We start from the raw sequence: 22,986 nt of genomic DNA, 5'->3' as shown, positions 1-22,986 counted from the left end.
TTTGCCTTTTTTTTTTTTCCTTCTACTTCTGCATCCTCAGCACTTAGAACAGTGCAAGGCTCATTCATGTTAGGTAGGTCCTCAAATAGGTTGAATGAATGAATGAATGAATAAATGAAGGGAAAATAAATGCAAATTCAGAATGAAGCCCAGAAAAATAATGGGATAGTATATTTTAAAGAGAGCTTATGAGACATGGTCTAATTTGTGTGATTGGAGTTCCAGAAGAATGTAATTGAGTGGGGAAAGCGGTACTGATTCCTGCAGGTCAGTATGAAAAAGACAACCCAGTAAAAAAATGAAAAAATGGGGCATCCGGGTGTCTCAGTTGGTTAAGCGTCCGACTCTCGGTTTTGGCTCAGGTCATGATCTCATGGTTTGTGGGTTCAAGCCCTGCATTGAGCTTCGTGCCGGCAGTGTGGAGCCTGCTTAGGATTCTCTCTCTCTCCTTCTCTTTCTGCCCTTCCCCAGCTCTCTCTCTCTCTCTCTCAAAATAAATGAACTTTAAAAAATCTTTAAAAAAAGAAAAATGAGAAAGGACAAACAGGTATTTCACACAAGGAGCAATTACAAATGTCTTATGAAACATTATACCTCATTAGTACAAAAATCAGATACCCTTTCATTCTTACTAGATTGGCAAAAATTACAACAATATCCAATATTGGTAAGGAGATAATTCAGCAGTAATTCCATCTGCTGTTGGATGGGGTTGTGAATTGGTAACCTATTTTGGAAATAAGCTATAGTAATTCCACTTTAAGCATAGAAGCTGGAGAAACTCTTATACATATACGTAACGAGATCATGACAAACCTTTGTGTAGCATTATTTAGCTAAATCTGGAAACAACCTACATATGTTTTGTATTAGTTTCCTGTTACTGCTCTAACAAATTACCACGAACTTAGTGGCTTAACGTGGGTTTCACAGGGATAAAATCAAGGCTGCCTTTTTTTTTTTTTTTTTTTTGGAGGCTCTAGGGGAGAATCATTCCTTGCCTTTTCCAAGCTTCTAGAGGCTGCGGTGCTTCTGGCATGTGGCCTCTTCTATCTTAGAAGCCAGCAGTGTAACATCTTCCAGGTCTCTCTGACTCACACTCTTGTCTTCCTCCTTCAAGGTTCTTAGTATTGAGTCCACCCAAATAATCTAGTATAATCTTAAATTATAATCTTAAGGATCTCAGGATCCTTAACTTAATCATGTCTGCAAAGTCCCTTCCACCGCATACAATAACAGATTTACAGGTTTTAGGAATTAGGGTATGGATATCTTTGGGGGGCATCATTCTGCCTACCTTATGGGTCAACAGTAGAACAAATACATTATGATATTTTCATGTAATGTAATATTTACAGCAGGGAAAATGAATGAGCTACTAGAAAACTCATTATTTTGGGTAGATGTCAAAATGTTAGCAAAAGAAGTATATTACAACATAATTCCCACAATAGATTCCATTAATATTAAAGTTCAAAAATGAGCTCTTAAGTATATTGCTTCAGGATATATATCACATGTGATGAAATTACAAAGAAAAATAACAAAAATAAGATATTCTACCTCCGTGAGGAGGAAGATGAATGTAATTAGAAAGGGACTTAAAAAAATAGCTGTATTTGTATTTTTAAAAACATTTTGGTGATATACAGGTTTTTGTCTTAGTAGTTGTCTTTAAGAGTTAGAAGTAGGTATGTGACAATTTTGTATACCTTACCCCAACCCCTACCACAATTAAAACATCTTTAAAAAATAAACTGTGGTGGTTTACTAACTAAAAATAAACAATTTAAGAAAAATTTATATGAAAGAGAAATATCTGGATAAAATATTTTTAAAACATAGAAAGCTTTTGGTTCTTATTTCTACACCCCCCCCATCCCTATTACTTAGAATTTGAGGTTTTATAAATAGTAAGCTTGAGAAATGGAGTGAATTTCAGTAGAGTTGGTGACAGGATCTTAGTAACTAGGATAGTAAAGCATATGGAATTCTAGAGCTAAAATTCTCGTTAATGATCCTTTGTTCTTTAAAGAGAGTGTACCTCTGACTCTTTATGTTGTAGAGAGTTTGGGGACTTATTTACAGCCCTAGGGGCAAAGCCTGAGAAAGAAACAACTGGGATGTTCTGGTTTCCAGGTTCTGGTCATTCTTTGCATAGATTCCTCCAGTGGATCATGTGAATGACCTTTAAAAGACTGGGTCCCCTTCTTGTTTTTAAATTTTAATTTTAATTGAGATAATTGTAGGTTCCATGCAGTTGTAAGCAATAATACAAAGAAATGCCACCTACACTTCATCTAGTTTTCCCCAATGGTAGCATTTTATAAACGTACAGTGCAGTATTATCACCAGGACATTGGTACTGATTCAGTCTGCTGGTCTTCAGATTCCCCCTTGTCTCATTTGTGTGTGTATGTATTCTTTTCACTTTTATCACGTTTAGGTTTGTGTATCCACCACCATGGTCAAGATACTGAATAATTTGATCACCACAGGGATCCTTCCTCTTGCCCTTTTATAACCACACTTGACCTCCTTTCCAGCCTATGCCCCCACTCCACCTCCTTCCCTCCTCCAGTCTTTAACCTGGCAACCAATAACCTGTTCTCCATTTCCAAAATGTAAAAATGAAACCACATAGTATGTAACCTTTTGGGGTTGGCTTTTTTCACTCAGCCTGATTCCCTGAAGATTCATCCAAGACGTGGATGTCAGTGAGTCCCATTTTTAAATTTAGCGGAAGAATGTTTTATGGAAGTTTTGGATTCTGAACTCCCTTTGTAAATATCAGTTTCTGTTGCATTAATGTATACTTTGAGTAGTGGATAAAGCATGCATTTTTAAGTGTGATTGATTTAGGACTAAGTCTCATTGCTACTTGGGAAAAATTATTTTAACCGTGTTCAGCCTTGATTTTCTTAGGTGTAAAATGAGGATAAGACCTATTTCATAGAATATTTTTTTAAAAATGAGGTAACATGTAATGTTCTTATCACCATGCCTATCATATAAGTGTTCCATAAATGGCAGTGGAAAAGAAAGATAAGGCTACTACAGCAATATTCTTACAGTCTGTGACTTCTAGGTTAATCTTGGAAGAAATGGCTTTAGCATTCCAAATACTTGTTGGAATTTATGTATGTTTCATATATTTCTCTTTAGCCATTAAACATCAATGCTTAGTTCTTCAGAATAGGTGTATCTGATCCTTCTATTGTGTCTTAATTGGCCATAGTAAAACGTAAATGATTGCTTTAGTGTTTTATATCTCAGTCAATGAAGACTAGTTACCTTGAATTAACAAATTATCTCTTTTATATAACATTACAGATTTGTTAAGGTTGGAATATCAGTAATGCACATATTTAAAGTTTTATGTTTGTATATATATTTTCCACCCCACAGGTCACCGGAGTCCTGGATGATTGCTTGTGTGATATTGATAGCATTGATAACTTTAACACCTTCAAAATCTTCCCCAAAATAAAAAAATTGCAAGAGAGAGACTACTTCCGTTATTACAAGGTACGTTATAATTTTTGGTTCCATTCGTAGCAAAGGTTTTTACACAGCTGTCTACAGATGTGACTTTTATGACCCTTTTGAAAGCCCATTTTGACTCTTCTCAGCACCCTCTGTGTGTTTTATCGTTGGAATGTATTAAGTATTGTGGCGAAACCTGATAGTCTTTTTGAACACAAAGAATCTGAACCTTCTTCCTGTGTTTGGGGGATTCGTCATCTTTCAAGTTTTGTTTTTGAGACAGAGACTCATTCCACGGAAGCTCAAAATGCCAGACTTCCTTGGTCAGCCTTCCTTGTGACGTTGCCTCCTCTATCTAGACACCGACCCAGGTTCTCTGCTGTGCTGATGGCAGTGGCCTGGGTTAGCATTGTTAGCTGTACAAAGTACCCCCGCAGCAGACGTTCACCAGAAGGGCTGGCCCCAGGCTGAGGGTACAAGCACCGTTCATAGTAAAACTGCAGAATCGGTTCTTAAACCTAACCGTCGTCTCCAAGTATAACCATAACAGCTTAAAGGGAGGAGAAATGAGGCAACATTCAAAAGAACGGTGTTTTAAATTTAAGAACAATATTTTAGAAGCTGCTGTTCTGCTTTGCCTATGCTCTTGTGCTCAGCATTCAGTTGGGTTCATAAGTTCTCTGATTTTCATTTTTAGTTTATTTTAAAAATTGAGCATGATTTTACACTTTTTTTAAATCCTGATCCTACGTAGGCTGTCTTAGTCTTTAAATATTTTTGAGGATAAAAAAATTTAGAAGAGGAACTAATGGCCATTCTTTTTATGGTACCACCAAAATCTTGAATCAATTTCCCATATTTTTGCAACACTTTGTACAAGTGTCAAATTTCTGGCAGAACACTTCTATAAGTGTCTAATTGACCAAAAGAGGGAAAGACACTTTGGTTAGCAATCCTACTTGCATAAATATAAGGGAAGTGATTGTTTCTTAAAGGAACATTAGAGGATGTTACAGAAGAAGGAAAAATGAAAGTTGGATAGGCAGAAAGAACAATGTTCTAAAAAAACGTTCTACCCAATTTAACAAAATTGCTCTGTGTGTAATGGGAACATAGTCCTGTTGAGCACGCAAGGGTGCACAGGTTGAGGCACCAGTCTGCCCCTGTCGACTGGTCAGCTGGCTGTTGTAGTTAGTGTTTACAATTTCTTGTACTATCCATTCCATTCCTTTAGTCATGGAGTATTTATTGAATGATTATTCTGTGGGAGGCCCTATTCTAAGCGCTGTGGATACAATAGTGAATAACACAAAGACTCTGACTTCATGAAGCTTTTATTCTGATTAGGAAGGCAAACAATAAACAATGAAATATAATTTCATATGGCTATACGGTAAGTGCTATGGAGAAAAATAAAGTAGGAGATACAGAGTAATTAATGGGGTGGGGATGGAAGGTAGCTTTATCTTTGACGAGGATGACCAGGAAAGGAAAGTATTCATACTGTGCTGTTTGAGTGAAGACCTACATGACGTGAAAGCCATGATGAGATACGGGGAAAGAACATTCCAGGGAAGGGGAGGAGAACTTCAGGTGTAAAGGTCTAGAGTGTTTGAGGAATCAGAAGACAGGGGTAGGCTGGAGCAAAGTGAGTGAGATGGAGAGTTGGAAAAGTGGGTAGGGGCCAGATTAAAAACAAAAAAAAAAATTAGAAGGCCTTATTCACCACATAAGGATGTTGAATTTTAGTGTAGGTGTGATCAGTTTCTGGAGGGATTTGTACAAAACAGACTAAGGGTGTGAGACAGGAAATAGAGAAAAACCACATAGGAGGCTTCTGCAGATGAAAGGTAACGGGTTTGGAATAGGGCAGTAGACTTGGAAGAGGTGAAAAGTGAGCAAATGAGCATTATATCTAAGAGGTAACACCAAAAACTTGTCTGATGGTGTGAATGTAAGCTCTGAGGGTAGAGGTGAAATCAAAGATAATGCTGAGTTGTGAGCATACTACAAAAAAGTATGTCCTGACCAAGTTCATCTTATTCTAAGAATGCAAGGACAAGGCTTTTAGGTCTTTAACACAATTAAACACACATTCTTGATTTTTTTAAAAATAGGAATGATGGATACTTCCTTAACATGAACATTTTAATGCTAACATGAGCATTGCCAACCTCTTACTTGCTGGGAAATAATGGAGGAATTCACACTTAGGTGAGGGACCAAGACAGGCACCCATATCTCCTTTACTGTTGGAGGGATTAGTATATCACAACAGCTAGAGGATAAACATTTTTAAAGAATAAGGAAAACGGTCTCCTTTTATAAATGACAGAAGTATTCTAGAAAACTCAAGTAATAAAATGAACACAAGTGATAAATGCATTAAGCTCGCAGGCTATAAAGTTAATGTACAAAAATCAATATCTTCATAAATACAAACAATAACAAGTTAGAAGATCTGATGGAAAAGAAATCCCCATTTACATAAGCAGTGTGAAAAAAGGTGAAATATATAGGAGTCAAAAACTGTGCAAGACCTAGAGGAGGAAAGCCTCAAAACCCTACTGGGAGACCCAAAAGTAGGCTTCAAGAAATGGACAGGTGTGTCTATAGCTAAAGAGGTTGGTTCTCTCCACGTTGGCGTATACGTTCAGTGTGATCCTAGTAAAAGGACCAATATTTTTTTCCTGGAGCTGGACAAGTCGTTGCAGCCTCAGTTCTCTGGGCAGCAGATGAGACCGTGGTTGGTGTGCAAGAGGTTACTGAGGGACTGCTCGTGGAAGTGACGGCTCAGGGAAGGACCGGGCGGAAGGGAGGCGAAGCTTTGGGAGTCCGCCTCTGTGGAGACCTCAGGTGACCCTCTGGGAGCCCTGGAGACGGGATGGCCCTCCAGAACTCTCCCCCCTTGCCAGAGAGACCTAGGCCTCTGCAGCCCTCCATCAGTCATTTGCAGGCCGCCGTTGGAAGGAGTGGTGTGTCCTTGTGCTAAGTGGCTGTCTTCGGCTGAGGCCAGCTGCCTGCAATGTTTTTGGAAGCCCGGGGTAACAAGCCCTTCCTGAAGGCTGACGTTAGCACCATGTTCCAGTGTCCACCACAGTCCGCTCCTTGCTCTGTGTTACTAGTTTTCTGTTGCTGCATGGCAGTTTAGTCTAAAATGTAGCAACTTAGGGGCGCCTCAGTTGGTTAAGCATCGGACTTCAGCTCGGGTCATGATCTCGCCGCTCCTGAGTTCGAGCCCCACATTGGGTTCTGTGCTGACAGCTCAGAGCCTGGAGCCTGTTTCAGATTCTGTGTCTCCCTCTCTCTGCTGCTCCCCTGCTTGTGCTCTGTCTCTCAAAAATAAATAAACATTAAAAAAAAACATGGTTTTAAATGTTTAAAATGTAGCAACATAAAGCAGCAAACTGAGAAGGTGGGATTTGGGGAAGACCTAAAGAGAGGAGGAAAGCAAGCCATGTCGATATCTGGAGGGAGCACACCCCGTGCAGAGGGACCAGCGGGAGCAAAGGCCCTGACTCTACAGCGTGTCTCCTGTTTTGAGGAACAACCCGGGAGCCAGTGAGTAAGGGGCAGAGAGCAGACGGACAGGCCACGTAAGGCATTCCTGACCGTTACAGGGACTTGGGTTTTGAACTAACCCAATTTTTAGAAGTATTGGATGTGGAGTGAGAAAGTAAGGAGTCAAGAGTGATGCTGGGATTTTGGCCTGAGGATCTAGAGTAATGGGGTTGCTGTTTTCTGAGATGGCAAGAAGAATGTCCTGTGGAGAGATCCAAGAGGCATTGGATGCATAAGCCAGGAGTTCAAGGAACCTGCAGTTCCCAAAAGAGGTTGTCTTTGGACATCCCGAACCCTCTGCCTGGAAATCTCTTTCTCTAGGAAACCTGTATCCGAGTTCTCCCCATTTTACATGTAACTGAAGGGAGGCCTCCCCTGATTAACTCCACGGTCAGAGCTGACCGCACTCTCCTTGTGTCACCAGTTCCACGTGTTTTTGCCTCTTCCTCCGTGACGTAGGTGTTATTCACTTCATTTAACGGCTATTGATTGAGCTGTCTATTAAGTATCCCAGGCACTGGGGATAGAATAATGAAGAAGGTGAAATCTCAGTCCTTACAATGGGAGATGCAGGCAATAAGTAAATCAGAAATAGGTAGTGGTGAGTGCTATAAAAGAATAAAAACAGGGTGTAGGGTGCATACTGAGTGCTGCTTTAGAGAGTCTGGTCAGGGAAACTCTTTGCTGAGGTGGTATCTGAGAGAGCCCCGGCCGAGGTGAGGGGAGCAGGCCGTGAGACCTGGAGGAGCAACAGGCCAGGCAAAGAGGAGCCACTGTAGAGGCCTGGAGACCAGGAGCTGGGTATGTTCCAGGCCGGAGGGCCAGTGTGGCTGGAGGTGCACAGGAGACCAGGTGAGAGAGGGCCTAGTGGCGCTTGCTACAGAGCTGGGATTCCTTCTGAAGGTGCCGGGAAGCCACAGGAAGGTGTTGAGCAGGGATTGATTGGTACCGTCTGAATTACGTTTCAGAGGGATCACTGTGGCTGCTGTATAGTAGAAGCAGGGAGCATGGGGTAGTCCTGGGATTCCCCTCCCTCCCTCCCTCTCTCTCTCTCTCAAAATAAATAAAATTAAAAACAAAAAAAGCAGTGGAGGTGGTGGGAAGAAGTGGATAATGAATTGTGCATGGAGGTAGCAGAGGGAAGAAACAAGAATAAAACTTTGATTTTTGGCTCAGGCAATTAATCCATCTGGCAGTCCTGTTGAATCACTTTCTGTTAAGTTCAAGATAAGAAAATCCAGAGTTTTTAACAACATGGTTAAAATGGTCCGTCCCTGGGGCGCCTGGGTGTCTCAGTCGGTTGAGCGTCCGATTTCGGCTCAGGTCATGATCTCGCAGTCTGTGAGTTCGAGCCCCGCATCGGGCTCTGTGCTGACAGCTCAGAGCCTGGAGCCTCTTTCTCTCTTTCTCCACCCCTCCCGTGCCCATGCATTATCTCTCTCTGTCTCAAAAATAAATGTAAAAAAAAAAAAAATTTTTTTTTAAATTTGAAAAAATAAAATGGTCCATCCCTTTCCTATGTCTGCACTCATTCTCCCACTAAAAGTTGGTTAAACTGTTTTGTTTTCCAGTTCCCACAACTGTTCAAGCTCTATCACCTTATCCAAATGCACAATTTCTCCAACTTTGATCCATCCTGAGATATTACCTCCTCAGAGGCTGCCATCCACCAGCCCCATTATTTTCCATTGTGAAACTCTGGATTTTTGTTTGTAATTAAACATTAATTCCCTCCAGTAGATTATCAGTTCCAGGGGGAAAGTGCTTTTTGTGTCTCTTTTTGCCCCAGAACCTCCATGGTGCCAGACAGATAGTGGGTGCTCGGTGCACATTTAGGTGGCTGGGCGCATGAGCAAATCCTCACGGGTAAGGTAACGGCATGGTGCCGACAGTTGTGAAAATGCTTTCCAGGGTCTGCAGGTGAGCAGTGTGCTTGGACTTTATTCCTTTTGGGAAGTGTCAGAGGACTAATAACAGTTATTTTTTACATTAATATTACACCTGGGTGTCTGAAAACCTGCAGTCATTTAAGATTCTGAACTCTATAGATGACACGGGAGAGGAAGCTTTGTCTTCTAACTCACCAGCATGTCATTGGCGCCCACACAGTGACACTTGGCATGCGGACTGTGACACTTCTATCCTAATGTTAATCCAATCTCTCTCTCAAGGTTAATCTGAAGCGACCATGTCCTTTCTGGGCAGAAGATGGCCATTGTTCAATAAAAGACTGCCATGTGGAGCCCTGTCCAGAGGTAAAATAAATTTAAAAAATATGAATAGGGAAAACATTGCTTCCTCTTGGGCTTTTAGACAAACATGAACTTTATATTTTATTGATGGATTTAGACCTGTCATCAAATTCATAAACTGTTAGATCTCTCCTTTTTAAGTATTTTTATTTTATTTATTTATTTTGAGAGAGAGTGCCGGGGAGGGATAGAGGGAGGGGAAGAGAGAGAGAATCCTGGGCAGGCTCCACACTCAGCACGGAGTCCATCATGGGGCTTAATCTCACAACCCTGGGATCATGACCTGAGCTGAAATCAAGAGTTGGGTGCTTAATTGACTGAGCCACCCAGGTGCCCCTAGCTCTCTCCTTTTTACTGAGATTATTAAAGATTTTATACTCATTACCAAAATGGGTTTGAAGACACTTGTATCCAGTGGTATTGATGACTGGATATGGAAGTATAGTATTCTAAAACAGATGGAAAATCAGGGGCCTGTTCTAGGATTGGATCTACAATGTCTAACGCTTATTTCATGCTTTATTGGATGTGCATCTTGTTTCATAAGAAAAATAATGCTACCAGGGGCGCCTGGGTGGCTCAGTTGGCTGAGCGTCCGACTCTTGATTTCAGCTCAGGTCATGATCCCAGGGTCATAGGATCCAGCCATGTGTTGGGCTCTGTGCTGAGCGTGGAGCCTGCTTAAGATTCTCTCTCCATCTCTCTCCTCCCCCTGCCCCTTTCCTTGTCTTGTACTCTCTCTCTCTCTCTCCCTCCCCCTCCCTCCCTCCCTCCCTCCCTCCCTCTCAAATGAAAAGAAAAGTAATGCTACTGGACCTTCAATTTTACATTTAGAGTGGGAATTACCATGGGTAAAGTGGGAGAATCTCAGGCTTGGTATCAGGTTTGCACTTGGTCTTGTTATATTAAAAAAAAAATAGCTATACTTATATTTTAGACTTCATTTTTTGGCATCTAGCACAATTCTTTTTTTTTTTTTGAATATATGAAATTTATTGTCAAATTGGTTTCTATACAACACCCAGTGCTCATCCCAAAAGATGCCCTCTTCAATGCCCATCACCTACCCTTCCCTCCCCCCCACCCCCCTATTAGCCCTCAGTTTGTTCTTATTTTTTAAGACTCTCTTATGCTTTGGCTCTCTCCCACTCTAACCTCTCTCTCTCTCTTTTTTTTTTTTTCCTTCCCCTCCCCCCATGGGTTCCTGTTAAGTTTCTCAGGATCCGCATAAGAGTGAAAACATATGGTATCTGTCTTTCTCTGTATGGCTTATTTCACTTAGCATAACACTCTCCAGTTCCTTTCACGTTGCTACAAAGGGCCATATTTCATTCTTTCTCATTGCCACATAGTACTCCATTGTGTATATAAACCACAATTTCTTTATCCATTCATCAGTTGATACAATTCTTAAACAGTAATTAGTTGTGAGCTATGTTTTCATTCACTTTTTTCTTTTTTTTACCTAATCAGTCTAGTTTGTTACCCTTAAAAAAGGGGGGGGGAGCCTTATCTGAAGCAACGTCCTTCCTAAAGGGACAATTTTAAAAAATTCTAATTTTCCTTTAAGAATAAAATGTTTTAACTTTTTAGTTTGAAATAATTTCAGACCTACAGAAAAATTGCAAGAATAATAATAGCAGTCCTCATATACTTTTTATTCAGATTCCCTAAATGTTCATCATGTTTGCTTCATTATTCTCTCTATACACATATGTTAATATTTTCTGAAGCATTTGGGTCTAAGTTACCAACATGGTGATCTTTTACCCCTAAATACTTGAGTGTGTATTTCCTTAAAAACAAGATTATTCTCTCACCTAACCACAACATAATTAACAAAATCAGGAAATTAACATTAATTATAATACTGATGTCTAATCTGTAGACCTTGCAGCTGACTTAATAATGTGCTATATAGCTAAAAAACAGAGTGTAAAAACATAGTGTTGTGTTCATTTCAGGTATACAAAATAGTGATTCAACCGTTCCATACCTTACTTAGTGCTCATCAAGATCGTGTACTCTTGGGGCGCCTGGGTGGCGCAGTCGGTTAAGCGTCCGACTTCAGCCAGGTCACGATCTCGTGGTCCGTGGGTTCGAGCCCCGCGTCAGGCTCTGGGCTGATGGCTCAGAGCCTGGAGCCTGTTTCCGATTCTGTGTCTCCCTCTCTCTCTGCCCCTCCCCCGTTCATGCTCTGTCTCTCTCTGTCCCAAAAATAAATAAACGTTGAAAAAAAAAATTAAAAAAAAAAAAAAAGATAGTGTACTCTTAATCTGCTTTGTCTATTTCAGCCCCTCCCTCCCACCTCCCTTCTGGTAACCATCAGTTTGTTCTCTATAGTTAAGAGTTTGTTTCTTGGTTTGTCTCTCTCTTTTTTGTTTTTTTGTGTTTTTGTTTTGCTTTCGTAAATTCCACACATGAGTGAAGTCATATGGTAATTGTCTTTCTCTGACTGGCTTATTTCTTTTAGCATTATACTCTCCAGATCCATCCATCCATCCATGTTGTTGCCAAGTGGCAAGATTTCATTCTTTTTATGGCTGAATAATATTCCTTTGTATGTATATGCTACATCTTTTTCCAGTCATCTACTGATGGACACTTGGGCTGCTTCCATAGTTTGTTTATTGCAAATAATGCTGGAATAACCTAGGGGTGCATATATCCCTTCAAATTAGTGTTTTTATAATCTTTGCATAAATACCTCCTGGTGCAATTGCAGGATTGTAGGGTAGTTCTATTTTTGATTTTTCAAGGAACTTGCATGCTGTCTCCCAACAGTGGCTGCACCAGTTTGCATTCCCACCAATAGTGCACAAGGGTTCTTTTTTTTCCACATCCTCGCCAACACCTGTTACTTGAGTTTTTGAGTTTAACCATTCTAAAAGGTGTGAGGTGATATCTCATTGTGGTTTTGACTTGCCTTTGCCTGATAATGAGTGATGCTGAACATCTTTTCATGTGTTTGTTGGCCATCTGGATGTCTTCTTTGGAGAAATGTCTGGGATTATTTGGGGTTTTTTTGGTGTTGGGTTGTATAAGTTCTTTATATAATTTGGTAACCTTTTATCGGATATGTCACTTGGAAATGTCTTCTCCCAATCAGTAGTTTGTCTTTTAGTTTTGTTGGTTGTTTCCTTTGCTGTGCAGAAGCTTTTTATTTTTATGTAGCCCCTAATAGCTTATTTTTGCTTTTGTTTCACTTGCCTCAGGAGACATATCTAGAAAGATACTGTTATGGCCAATGTCAGAAAAAGTACTACCTGTGCTCTTCTAGGATTTTTATGGTTTCAGGTCTCACACTTAGGTCCTTAATCCATTTTGAGTTTTTGTGCACAGTGTTAAGTGGCCCAGTTTCCTTCTTTTGCATGTAGCTGTGCAGTTTTTCCAATACCATTGTGGAAGAGACTGTCTCTTCCCCATTGCATCTTCTTGGCTCCTTTGTCAAAGATTAATTGACAATACCATCGTGGGTTTATTTTTGTGCTTTTTATTCTGTTCTATTGATCTGTGTGTCTGTTTTTGTATAAGTACCATATTGTTTTGATTACTATAGATTTGTAATGTAACTTGAAATCTGGAGTAGCTCCAGTTTTGATTTTCTTTTTCAAGAGTGCTTGGCTGTTCTGGGGCTTTTGTGGTTCCATGCAAATTTTAGGATTATTTTTTCTAGTTCTTTGAAAAATGCTATTAGTATTTTGATAGGAATTGCATTAAATATGTAGGTTGCTTTTAACATTTTAACAATATTTGTTCTTCCAATCCATGAACGTGGAATGTCTTTCCACTTCTTTGTGTCATCTTCAGTTTCTTTCATCAGTGTTTTATAGTTTTCAGAATATGGGTCCTTCACCTCTTTGCTAAGTTTATTCCTAGCTATTATTTTTGGTGCAGTTGTAAATGGTATTGTTTTCACAGTTTCTCTTTCTGTTGTTTCCTTATTAGTGTATACAAATGCAACAGATTTTTGTACATTGACTTTATGTTCTGAAACTTTAGTGAATTCATTTTTCAGGTCTAGTAGTTTTTTGGTGGAGTCTTTACAGTTTCTGTATATAGTGTCATGTCATCTGCTGATAGTGAACGTTTGACTTCTTCCTTACCACTTTGAGTACCCTTTATTCCTTTTTGTTGTCTGATTACTGTGGCTAGGACTTCCATTACTATGTTGAATAAAAATAGTGTGAATAGATATTTTGGTCCTGTTCCTGACCTTGGGGGGGAAAAAACTCTCCATTTTTCCCTATTGAGTATAATGTTAGCCGTGGGTTTTCCACATAAAGCCTGTATTATGTTGAGGTATGTTCCCTCTAAACCTACTTTGTTGAGGGTTATTTATCACGAATGGATGTTGTACTTTGTTGAATGCTTTTTGTGCATCTATTGAAATGATGGTATGGTTCTTGTCCTTTCTCTCATTGATGTGGTGTATCACATTGATTGATTTGCAAATATTGAGCCACCCTTGCATCCCAGGAATAAATTCCACTTGATTGTGGTGAACGATTTTTTTTAATCGGTTGTTGGATTTGGTTTGCTAGTATTTTGTTGAGGATTTTTGCATCCAAGTTCATCAGAGATACTGGCCTGTAGTTGTCTTTTTTAGTGGTGTCTTTATCTGGTTTTGGTACAAGGTAATGCTGCCCTCATAGAATGAATTTGGAAGTTTTCCTTCCTCTTCTATTTTTTTTGGAGTAGTTTGAGAAGAATAGGTAGTAACTCTTCTTGGAATGTTTGGTAGAATTTGCCTGTGAAGCTGTCTGGTCCTGGATTTTTGTTTGTTGGGAGTTTTTTGATCACTGAATTTCCTTATCGGTAATCAGTCTGTTCAAATTTTCTATTGCTGCTTCAGTTTTGGTATGCTACATGTTTCTAGGAATTTATCCATTTCTTCTAGGTTGTCCAATTTGTGGGCATATACTTTTTCATAATATTCTCCTACAATTGCTTGTATTTCTGTGGTGTCAGTTATTTCTCTTTCATCTGTGATTTTGTTTGGATCCTCTCTCCCCCTTCCCCACCTCTCTCTCTGAGTCTGGCTAGAGGATTATCAATTTTGTTGATGTTGACAAAGAACTGGTTTCATAGATCTGTTCTATTTTTTTTTTAATTTTCTGTATCATTTGTGCTCTAATCTTTATTATTTCCTTCCTTTTGCTGGTTTTAAGTTTTGTTATTCTTTTTGTAGCTCCTTTATGTGTAAGGAGATGTTTCTTGCTTCTTGGAGTAGGCCTATATTGCCCTAAACATCCCTCTTAGAACTACTTTTGCTGCACCCCAAAGATTTTGGACTGTTAAATTTTCATTTTCATTTGTACCCGTGAAATTTTTGATTTCTTCTTCAATTTCTTAGTTGACCCATTCATTGTTTGGTAGCATGTTAGTTAATCTTCATGCATTGATGCTCTTTCCAGATTTTTGTTTGTGGTTGACTTCCAGTTTCATAGCATTGTGGTCAGAAAAGATGCATGATATGACTTGATCTTGAATTTGTTGAGGCTTGTTTTATGGCCTAATAAGTGATCTATTCTGGAAAATGTTCTGTGTGCACTTGCAAAGAATATGTATCTGCTGTTTTAGGTTGGAATGTTCTGAAAATATGTTAAATCTATCTGATCTGGTGTGTCATTCAGCGACACTCTTCCCTTGTTGATTTTCTGGTTGGATGATCTTTCCATTGATGTAAATGGGGTGTTGTAGTCCCCTATTATTGTATTTCTATTGATCAGTTTTTTATGTTTGTTATTAACCGTTTTGTGTATTTGGGTGCTCTCAAGTTGGATGCCTAAATATTTACGGTTGTTGTATCTTCTTGTTGGATTCTCCCCTTCATTATTATATAGTGTTGTTCTTTGTCCCTTGTTACAGTCTTGTTTTAAAATCTATTTTGTCCAGTATAAGTATTGCTACTTTGGCTTTCTTTGACATCCATTTGCATGATACCTATTTCTTCATCACCTCACTTTCAATCTGCAGGTGCTTTTAGGTCTGAAATGAGTCTCTTGTAGGTAGCATATTAGATGAGTCTTATTTTTTTTACCCACACTGTCACCCAATGTCTTTGGATGAGAGCATCTAGTCCATTTACCTTCAAAGTAGTTATTGATACATATTTATTACCAAGTTGTTACTTGCTTTGTGATTGTTTTGTAGTTTTTCTCTACTCCTTCTCTTGCTCTCTTTCATAGTGTTTTGGCTTTCTTTAGTGATATACTTGCATTCCTTTGTCTTTATTCTTTGCATATCTATTGCTGGTTTTTGATTTGTGGTTACCATTAGGTTTGTACATAACATCTTCTGCATAGCAGTCTATGTTAAGTTGATGGTCGTTTAAGTTTGAACATATTCTTTCTTCCTTTCTGCCTGACATTTTAGGTATATGGCGTCATTTTTATTTTGTGAATCTCTTGACTGATATTTACATATATTTATTTTTACTGCTTTTGTGTTTCCTACTTTTTATAATAAGTCTTATAGTCTTCCTTGCCACTCAAAGAGTCCCCTTTAACATTTCTTGTATGGCTAGTGGAGTGGTCATAAACTCCTTTAGTTTTTGTTTGAGAAACTCTTTGTATTTTCTTGTATACTGAATGAGAGCCTTGCTGGATAGAGTATTCTTGGCTGCACAGTTTTTCTTCTTAGCACTTTGAATGTATCATGCCTTCTGGCCTGCAAATTTTCTGCTGAAAAATCAGCTGATATCTTTATAGGGTTTCCCCTTGTATGTAACTTGTCTTCTTTTCTTTTGGTGCTTTTAATTTTTTTCTTCATCACTACTTTTTGTCACTTTAAGTACTCTGTGTCTCGGTGTGGACATCCTTGGGTTGATTTTGTTGGGGGATCTATATGCCTCTGGATCTTGATACCTGTTTTCTTCCCCACATTCAGGAAGTTTTTAGCTATTATTTCTTCAGATAAAATGTTTGCCCTCTTTTTCTACTTCTTATGGGATCCCTGTAATGTGAATGTTATTATGCTTGGTGGAGTCCCTGAGTTCCCGAAGTCTGTCGGTTCTCATTCTGTGTAATTTTTTTCTCACACCTACTGAGCTTGATTACTTTCCATAATTGTGGCTTCTGGGTCATTAATGCATGCATCTGTTTCATCTAGCCTGCTATTTATTCCAGTTAGTGTGTTTTTAATTTCATTTATTGTGTTCATCTCTGATTTATTCTTTTTTATCTCTGTGTTAAGGGTCTCACTGATGTTTTCCGCTCTTTTCTCAAGTCCTGTGAGTATGTTTATGCTCATTATTTTAAATTTTCTATCAGTCATATTCTATTCTTTTCTCTTTGGTCTCTTGCTGTGCTTTTGTCTTGTTCTTTCATTTGGGACGTGTTCCTTTGTCTCCTCGTTTTGTCTAATTCTATGGATCTGTTTCTGTCTGTTGGGGAAAGTCTGCTACATCTCCTCCTCTTGACAGTAATGGCTTTATGAGGAGGAGGTCCTATAGTGCCCTGCAGTGCAATGTCTCCTGTTCTCCACGACCTTATACTTCAGGGAATGTCTCCTATGTGTGTTGCAAATGCCCTGCTCCTGTGCCTTGGCCACTTTTTTCCTTTAGTCCGGTCGTCTGCAGAGGCTCTCTTAGCCCACTGTGGGCCGTATTCGGTCCCAGACCTGTGCCGCACATTTTCACAAGGTGTGTGCTGCTCTGTTTGTGAGATGAAACCTGTTGCCTGCACTGGGGGAATGGAGGGTGTGTGGGTGGGGCACCAGTTGTAACAGGATCTGCCATGAGCTTCTGCAGAGCCCACGCTGCTGGGACCTATGCCCTGCAAAAACCCATGGGTCAGGAGAAGCTGTGTTGCTGATGTGATGTTTACATTGGTCTTGTGGGGGAGGTGATTCGCAGCCAGGACTGAGGAAAATCTGTTGAAAAGGGCAGATCGGCCAGGCGTGGATGGGTGGGGCTTGCTGTGAGCAATTTAGGTAGGGAGTGTTGTGCAGCACTGGTTCCTGCCGGTGCCTGTGTGTTTCTGCTGGGGGCAGGGAGTGGGGATTGTGGAAGGGGGGTGTGGGGGAAGGAGGGAAATAACACCTGCCTCTTCCTTTGTACCTGGAAGGGTCTCCCAGTGATCCCTGCCTCTCTGGACTTGCTCTGTGATTAGTAAATAAATCTCAGTCCCATGTGCCCTGGGCATTTTTCAAACTGCTGCTTCTAGGCTGTATCTACCTGGGCCGTTTGTCATGCTATCATTTTAAGGGCAGGAACTCTGCTTCCTAATGCCCTTCAGGCTCTCCCACACCAGAGCTGCTGATTCTTAAAATTCCAGGCTTCAAGTCCTGCTGGTTGTAGGAACTCTTGTAATTTGGACCCCCTGGCTTGCAGAGCCCAATGTTAACTGGGATTGGTCTTCCCTGTGCAGGCTCCCTGGTGTGATCATCTATTTCTCCCCCTCTCCGTGCCCCCCCGCTCAGAGAAGAGTGAGATGCGCCCTCTTCTCTTCCTTAGTTGTGGAGTTTGTTCTGCCAGTCTTTGGGTTGTTTTCTGGGTTATTTGTGCTGAGGTGAGTGTTACCTAGTTGTATCCCTGGGACGAGGTGAGACCAGGGTCGTCGTCCTCCACCATCTTTCCAGCCTCAATCCCAGCCAGATTTATTTCATGCTTGATTTTAGTCATTAGTTTTACATTTATCATTACTTCTAATAATTCTCTTTTGTGATTGTTATATATTATCTGTGACAGTGATCTGTGATGCCTACCCCGATATTTCTAAAAGCCTTGTTATTAAGATTTGCTTAAGTCAAGTTACTGCATTTAGCATCAAACCTTTAAAAAAGCTGCTGAAGATTTTGATTTTAGCACGTTATACTACACTAGTTAGAGGACACACTGTAGCCAGCAGTCACTTTTGGTTAATATTTATTCCGTATTTTAAATTCAGGGTCTGTGGCTGTTAGGTTTGACTTGAGTTTTATAGTCTTCTCTCTTTTGCCTTCTGTTAGATGTCCTAGGAAGCACTGAAATGATAAAATACTGGCAGCACGGAACAATTTAATTGATTAATCTTTTTATTGATAAGGGAAATATCTCTTATCATCATTACTATTATATACATTCTTCCACCTGACAGGAAGATATTTATTCTGAATATTTGGTTAAGTTTGCCTGTGTTAAAATTTATCATGATACATAAAAAAATTTTAAGAGGTAATTTTCTATACCGTAGATCCAGATGTTGAAAATCAATCAGTCCCCTGAATTGATCAGAGTTACCAACCTGTGCTTTTCTTTTTCAGTACGGTTTTTGTTTTAAAACTGTGTTTGATAAACCAGCTGTAATGATTTCTAGATTTATTTATTAAAGCCTAAAACTAATTACTGGCTCTGTAGGAAAGTGAGTCAAATTGGATCCACATGCAGATCTTCTGTTAGTAAACCCTGGTTACCTAGATTGATAAGCCCTAGGTTAATCCTGTGGACCAAAGACCTGACTCTTTTAGTATTAATCCCAAACTGCCTTCACTATAAATGTCAATTTAGAGCAGAACTTAAGATTGAGCCTAAGATATTTCAAATAACTGAAAAATTTTAAAGCTTCTGTTTCTGTTGTAAGAAAGTTTATGGAAAAGTGATTTTTGTCAGGGTTTTTTAACCTAAAAATTATGTAAACTATTAGATACTTCATTGAGAATTTAAATTATAGCTAATTTTGACACTCTTATTTTGTATGTTATTTGGTTTGCTATACTATGATTTACAAGTTTGTAAATTGGTATACCTCTTTACGATTTATCTTAAAGAGGTAATATGAAAACAGATTTTGAATGAATGTATGTTTTCTCATCATGGAATAAAATAAAATACCCTTTATTTGAGCAATGTCATTATTTGTGAAGAAATCTCAAAAAAAAAAAAAAGCGATGGTCATTTTTTAAATTGCTGTTGTTGTTCTTTTAAGAGTAAAATTCCAGTCGGAATTAAAGCCGGGAGTTCTAATAAGGTGAGTCCCTTTTCCTTGAGTATTTCTGCTTTATGTTATGAAATTTACCATTTACTGCTTGACAGTAGTTACAGAAGGAGAACTGTACTGTGGTTAGTTGGGAGTGGGCACCTGTTGCCCCAGAATCCCATATTTCCAATTCTTTCAGCAACAGAGAGCTTGTGTATTTTTTTTACAGTTAAATTATATACTTTTTTTTTTTTTTTTTAAGATATTTCAATTCTGTTTTTGGAACCTCTAGAAGAACTACAGTAGTGTAATGTAACTACAGTGTCAGATGGCCTACTCAACAGGTGTTTTATCATGCATGTATTTTTAGTGTTTGGTTTCAACTAGTCAACCTGTCATATTCAGGATTATATTGTATAAACAGCTATTAAGGTATTAGGAGCATAGTACTTTTCAACGGCATTAGAATACTCCTTTATTAAAGATTACCCTCCCCCCTTTTTTTACTCTTTCCCTTTTAAATTAAAAAAAAATTTTTTTTCATGTTTATTCTCGAGAGAGAGACAGAGTGTGAGTAGGGGAGGGTCAGAGAGAGAGAGGGAGACACAGAATCCGAAGCAGACTCCAGGCTCTGAGCTATCAGCACAGAGCCTGATGCAAGGCTCGAACTCCAAACTGTGAGGTCATGACCTGAGCTGAAGTCAGACCCTTAACTGATGGAGCCACCCAGGCGCCCTTACCCTTGCCCTTTTAGAAGCATGCCATAATTTACTTAGCCGTGCATGTTTTTATGTAACAGTTTACTTCTAGTTTTTCACTATTATGTGTACATAGTAAAGATCATCATACCCTCTCTCTCCCTGTTCCCTCTCTCCATTTTCTTTTTGCATTTTCTCTTTGCATTTTCTCCCCTGTGTGGTCTTTTGTTTGTGTTCACTCTCTTTAATTTATTTTTGTTTCAGCTCTGAACTTAAATACACAGTGTTAGAGACATTTGAAATCTCTTCTGGACTCCTTCCCAATCCCATTCTGTTTCCTCCGTCCCCAGAGATAGCCACTTTTCTGAAACTTACGTGTGTCCTTCTGTGTTACTTAACTTTTCTACTTCTAATGCACATGTAGCCACAAGTGACATATAGATCTTTTTATTTTTTATTATTAAACATTTGTTTATTATTGAGAGAGAGAGACAGAGCATGAGCATGGGAGGAGCAGAGAGAGGAGGAGACACAGAATCCAAAGTAGGCTCCAGGCTCTGAGCTGTCAGCACAGAGCCGGACGCGGGGCTCAAACTCACAAGCTGTGAGATCATGACCTGAGCTGAAGTCGGACGCTTAACCGACTGAGCCACCCAGGCGCCCAACATATAGATCTTTTAATATGAAGTTTAAACATTAAGATTATGCTTTTTTATTTCTTCAGGTTAAAAACATTTTTTCAGTTACCTTTACTCCACATTATGCTTTTGTCTCTGATGTAGCTTTGTTAATTTTAATAGGTAGTATTCTATTTTTTTTCAATGGTTTTTTCAATTTTTTTTTTTTTTTTTGAGACAGAGAGAGACAGAGCATGAGCAGGGGAGGGGCAGAGAGAGAGGGAGACACAGAATCTGAAGCAGGCTCTAGGCTCTGAGCTGTCAGCACAGAGCCCGACGCGGGGCTCAAACTCACGGACTGTGAGATCATGACCTGAGCTCAAGTCGGACACTTGACCGACTGAGCCACCCACACGCCCCAATAGTTGCATAGTATTCAATGGTATGATTATGTCATTGATTAGCTCCTCCTCTGTTGATGGACATTTCACTTGTGTTGACTTTTTTGCTGTTACATACAGTGAGGCACTAGCATTTCTGTCCTTTGTCTCATTGTACATATGTAAGAGTTTTCCTAGGTCTGTATTTAGAAGTAAGGTTGCTGGGGCATCCGTTATGCTGTCCCAACATGAGATAGTACCTAATACCTTTCTAAAGTGGTTGTACCTTGTTTTTAGTTTTGTTTTTAAATGTTGCTCTGGATATGGTTTCAGTTTTAAGACTACTGGTTCAAGGATATTATGCATTTGTGCAGCTCCAGATAAATATTGTCAAATTACTTTCCCAAGACGGTTTTCTCAGTTTAGGTCATCACCAACATACCAGTACTAATTGTTTTTAATGTCTTAGCTTAGTTGGTGGAAATTTGTGATGCATTTTGATTTGTATTTCTTACATATGTGAGAGATTTTGATGTATCTATGTCATCACTGTCAGATTGCCAGTCGTACTTGAGATTATTACTAAACTTCCTATGAACTTCCTTTCAGTACTCAAAAGTGGCAAACAGCACCAAAGAATTAGAAGATTGTGAACAAGCTAATAAACTGGGAGCAATTAACAGCACGTTAAGGCAAGTTTATTTTAGGAGTGTTAAAAAATATTCTCTTGTTTAGTATATTTATATCAGAAATCTTCTGTTTGTGATTTTGCTTCAAGTAATTCTTAAAAGGAAGAAGTTATTTTTATCTTAAATTCCATGATTGCTTTGCTTCCTCCTGTTAGCTGATTTGTTCTTAAATTTCTGGAATGTATGATCAATAGTGACTTTATTAAAAAGTAAAAATTTAGAAGATTGCTCAACTAGCAGGGCTTATGGGTCTATTTTTCCTGGTTATTATAGGAAAAGGAACTTGAACCTCTAAGTGTTTTATAAATAGTAATTCAATCTGTAGGTTACATTTTGAATGGGAAAAGTTATTACCATAACTGTTAAGTTTCGTAGATTCTTTTTCCTATTGACTTTTCCTTATTGTAATAAAAACCTGCTTGGGAAGGCCAGTGTAATTGTGAGTGGTCTCAGATTATGCACTATGAAATGATTGTATCTATAGTTGAATCTGGGGAATGGAGTATCATTGAACTTCTTTTGAATTTCCCTTTTTGTTTAGGCTGGCATCTATGTACTATAACTGTTAAAGACTTAATAAAGTCAGCAGTTTTATTATCTATTGAAGAACAATTCTATAGAAAACTAGAGAAGATAATATAATAAATACTCCCATGTCCTTCACTCCAGATGAATAGTTGTTAACTTTTTCTGCCATGTCCTCTCTGGCCTATTCCCCAATCCTGTTTTCTTTCCTTTTTCCTTAGGAGGAGCTACTCTCATGAATTTGCTGTATACCCACTATGTTTTTCTTTTTATCATATATATCATCTTTATTTCGTGTATGATTTTACTTTTCCCTTATATAAAATAATACTGTACTTAACAGACTTCAACTTTATTTTTATACTGTACATTTTGCTTTTCTAGATCTGTCTCATTTTTTTAACTGATGAGTGTTTTTTACCTTATGAATATATCATATTTTACTTCTCTGTTCCCGTATTGATAAACACTTGAATTGTTCAAATTTTTACTTCTATAAGTTATGCCACCTTGCGCATCCTTGAGAAATTTTTTTTGATGTACGCTAGGAAATTTGTCCTACGCTAGAAAAACTGCTGGATCTTCCTGTTGCCCAGGTGCGCCTATTCGTGTTACTGCCTGATGGCTTTCCAGAATACTCGTGTGGTTACATACTGCCTCCGGGACTGAGAACTTGTTTTGTTCTTCACATCCTTGCCAAAAATGGATAATGTTTGACTGTAAAGTAGTACCTCATTTTTGTTTATATTTTGTTACTAGTGAGTTTGAGCATTTTTTTGATCAGTGTATTGAACATTTATGTTTTTTATTCATTCGGTAAATGAATGCCTGCAATATGCCAGTCAGTGTTCTAGAATATTAGGCATTTAGCACTGTACA

General features: G+C 38.9%; 1 protein-coding gene across 1 annotated transcript in view; it reads left to right on the top strand.

Annotated features, from left to right (window-relative positions):
* Window positions 1–22,986, top strand: part of ERO1B (endoplasmic reticulum oxidoreductase 1 beta) — a 61,664-nt gene that overhangs the window by 6,537 nt on the left and 32,141 nt on the right. The window contains exons 2-5 of the mRNA XM_027046960.2: window positions 3,409–3,528; window positions 9,219–9,302; window positions 19,208–19,249; window positions 21,503–21,585. Coding sequence (XP_026902761.1) covers window positions 3,409–3,528; window positions 9,219–9,302; window positions 19,208–19,249; window positions 21,503–21,585 — 329 coding nt within the window. The remainder of the gene's footprint in view (window positions 1–3,408; window positions 3,529–9,218; window positions 9,303–19,207; window positions 19,250–21,502; window positions 21,586–22,986) is intronic.

This window comes from Acinonyx jubatus, chromosome D2 (assembly GCF_027475565.1).
Source record: "Acinonyx jubatus isolate Ajub_Pintada_27869175 chromosome D2, VMU_Ajub_asm_v1.0, whole genome shotgun sequence".
Lineage (NCBI taxonomy): Eukaryota > Metazoa > Chordata > Mammalia > Carnivora > Felidae > Acinonyx > Acinonyx jubatus.
This window is presented reverse-complemented; position numbering and strand designations above follow the sequence as displayed.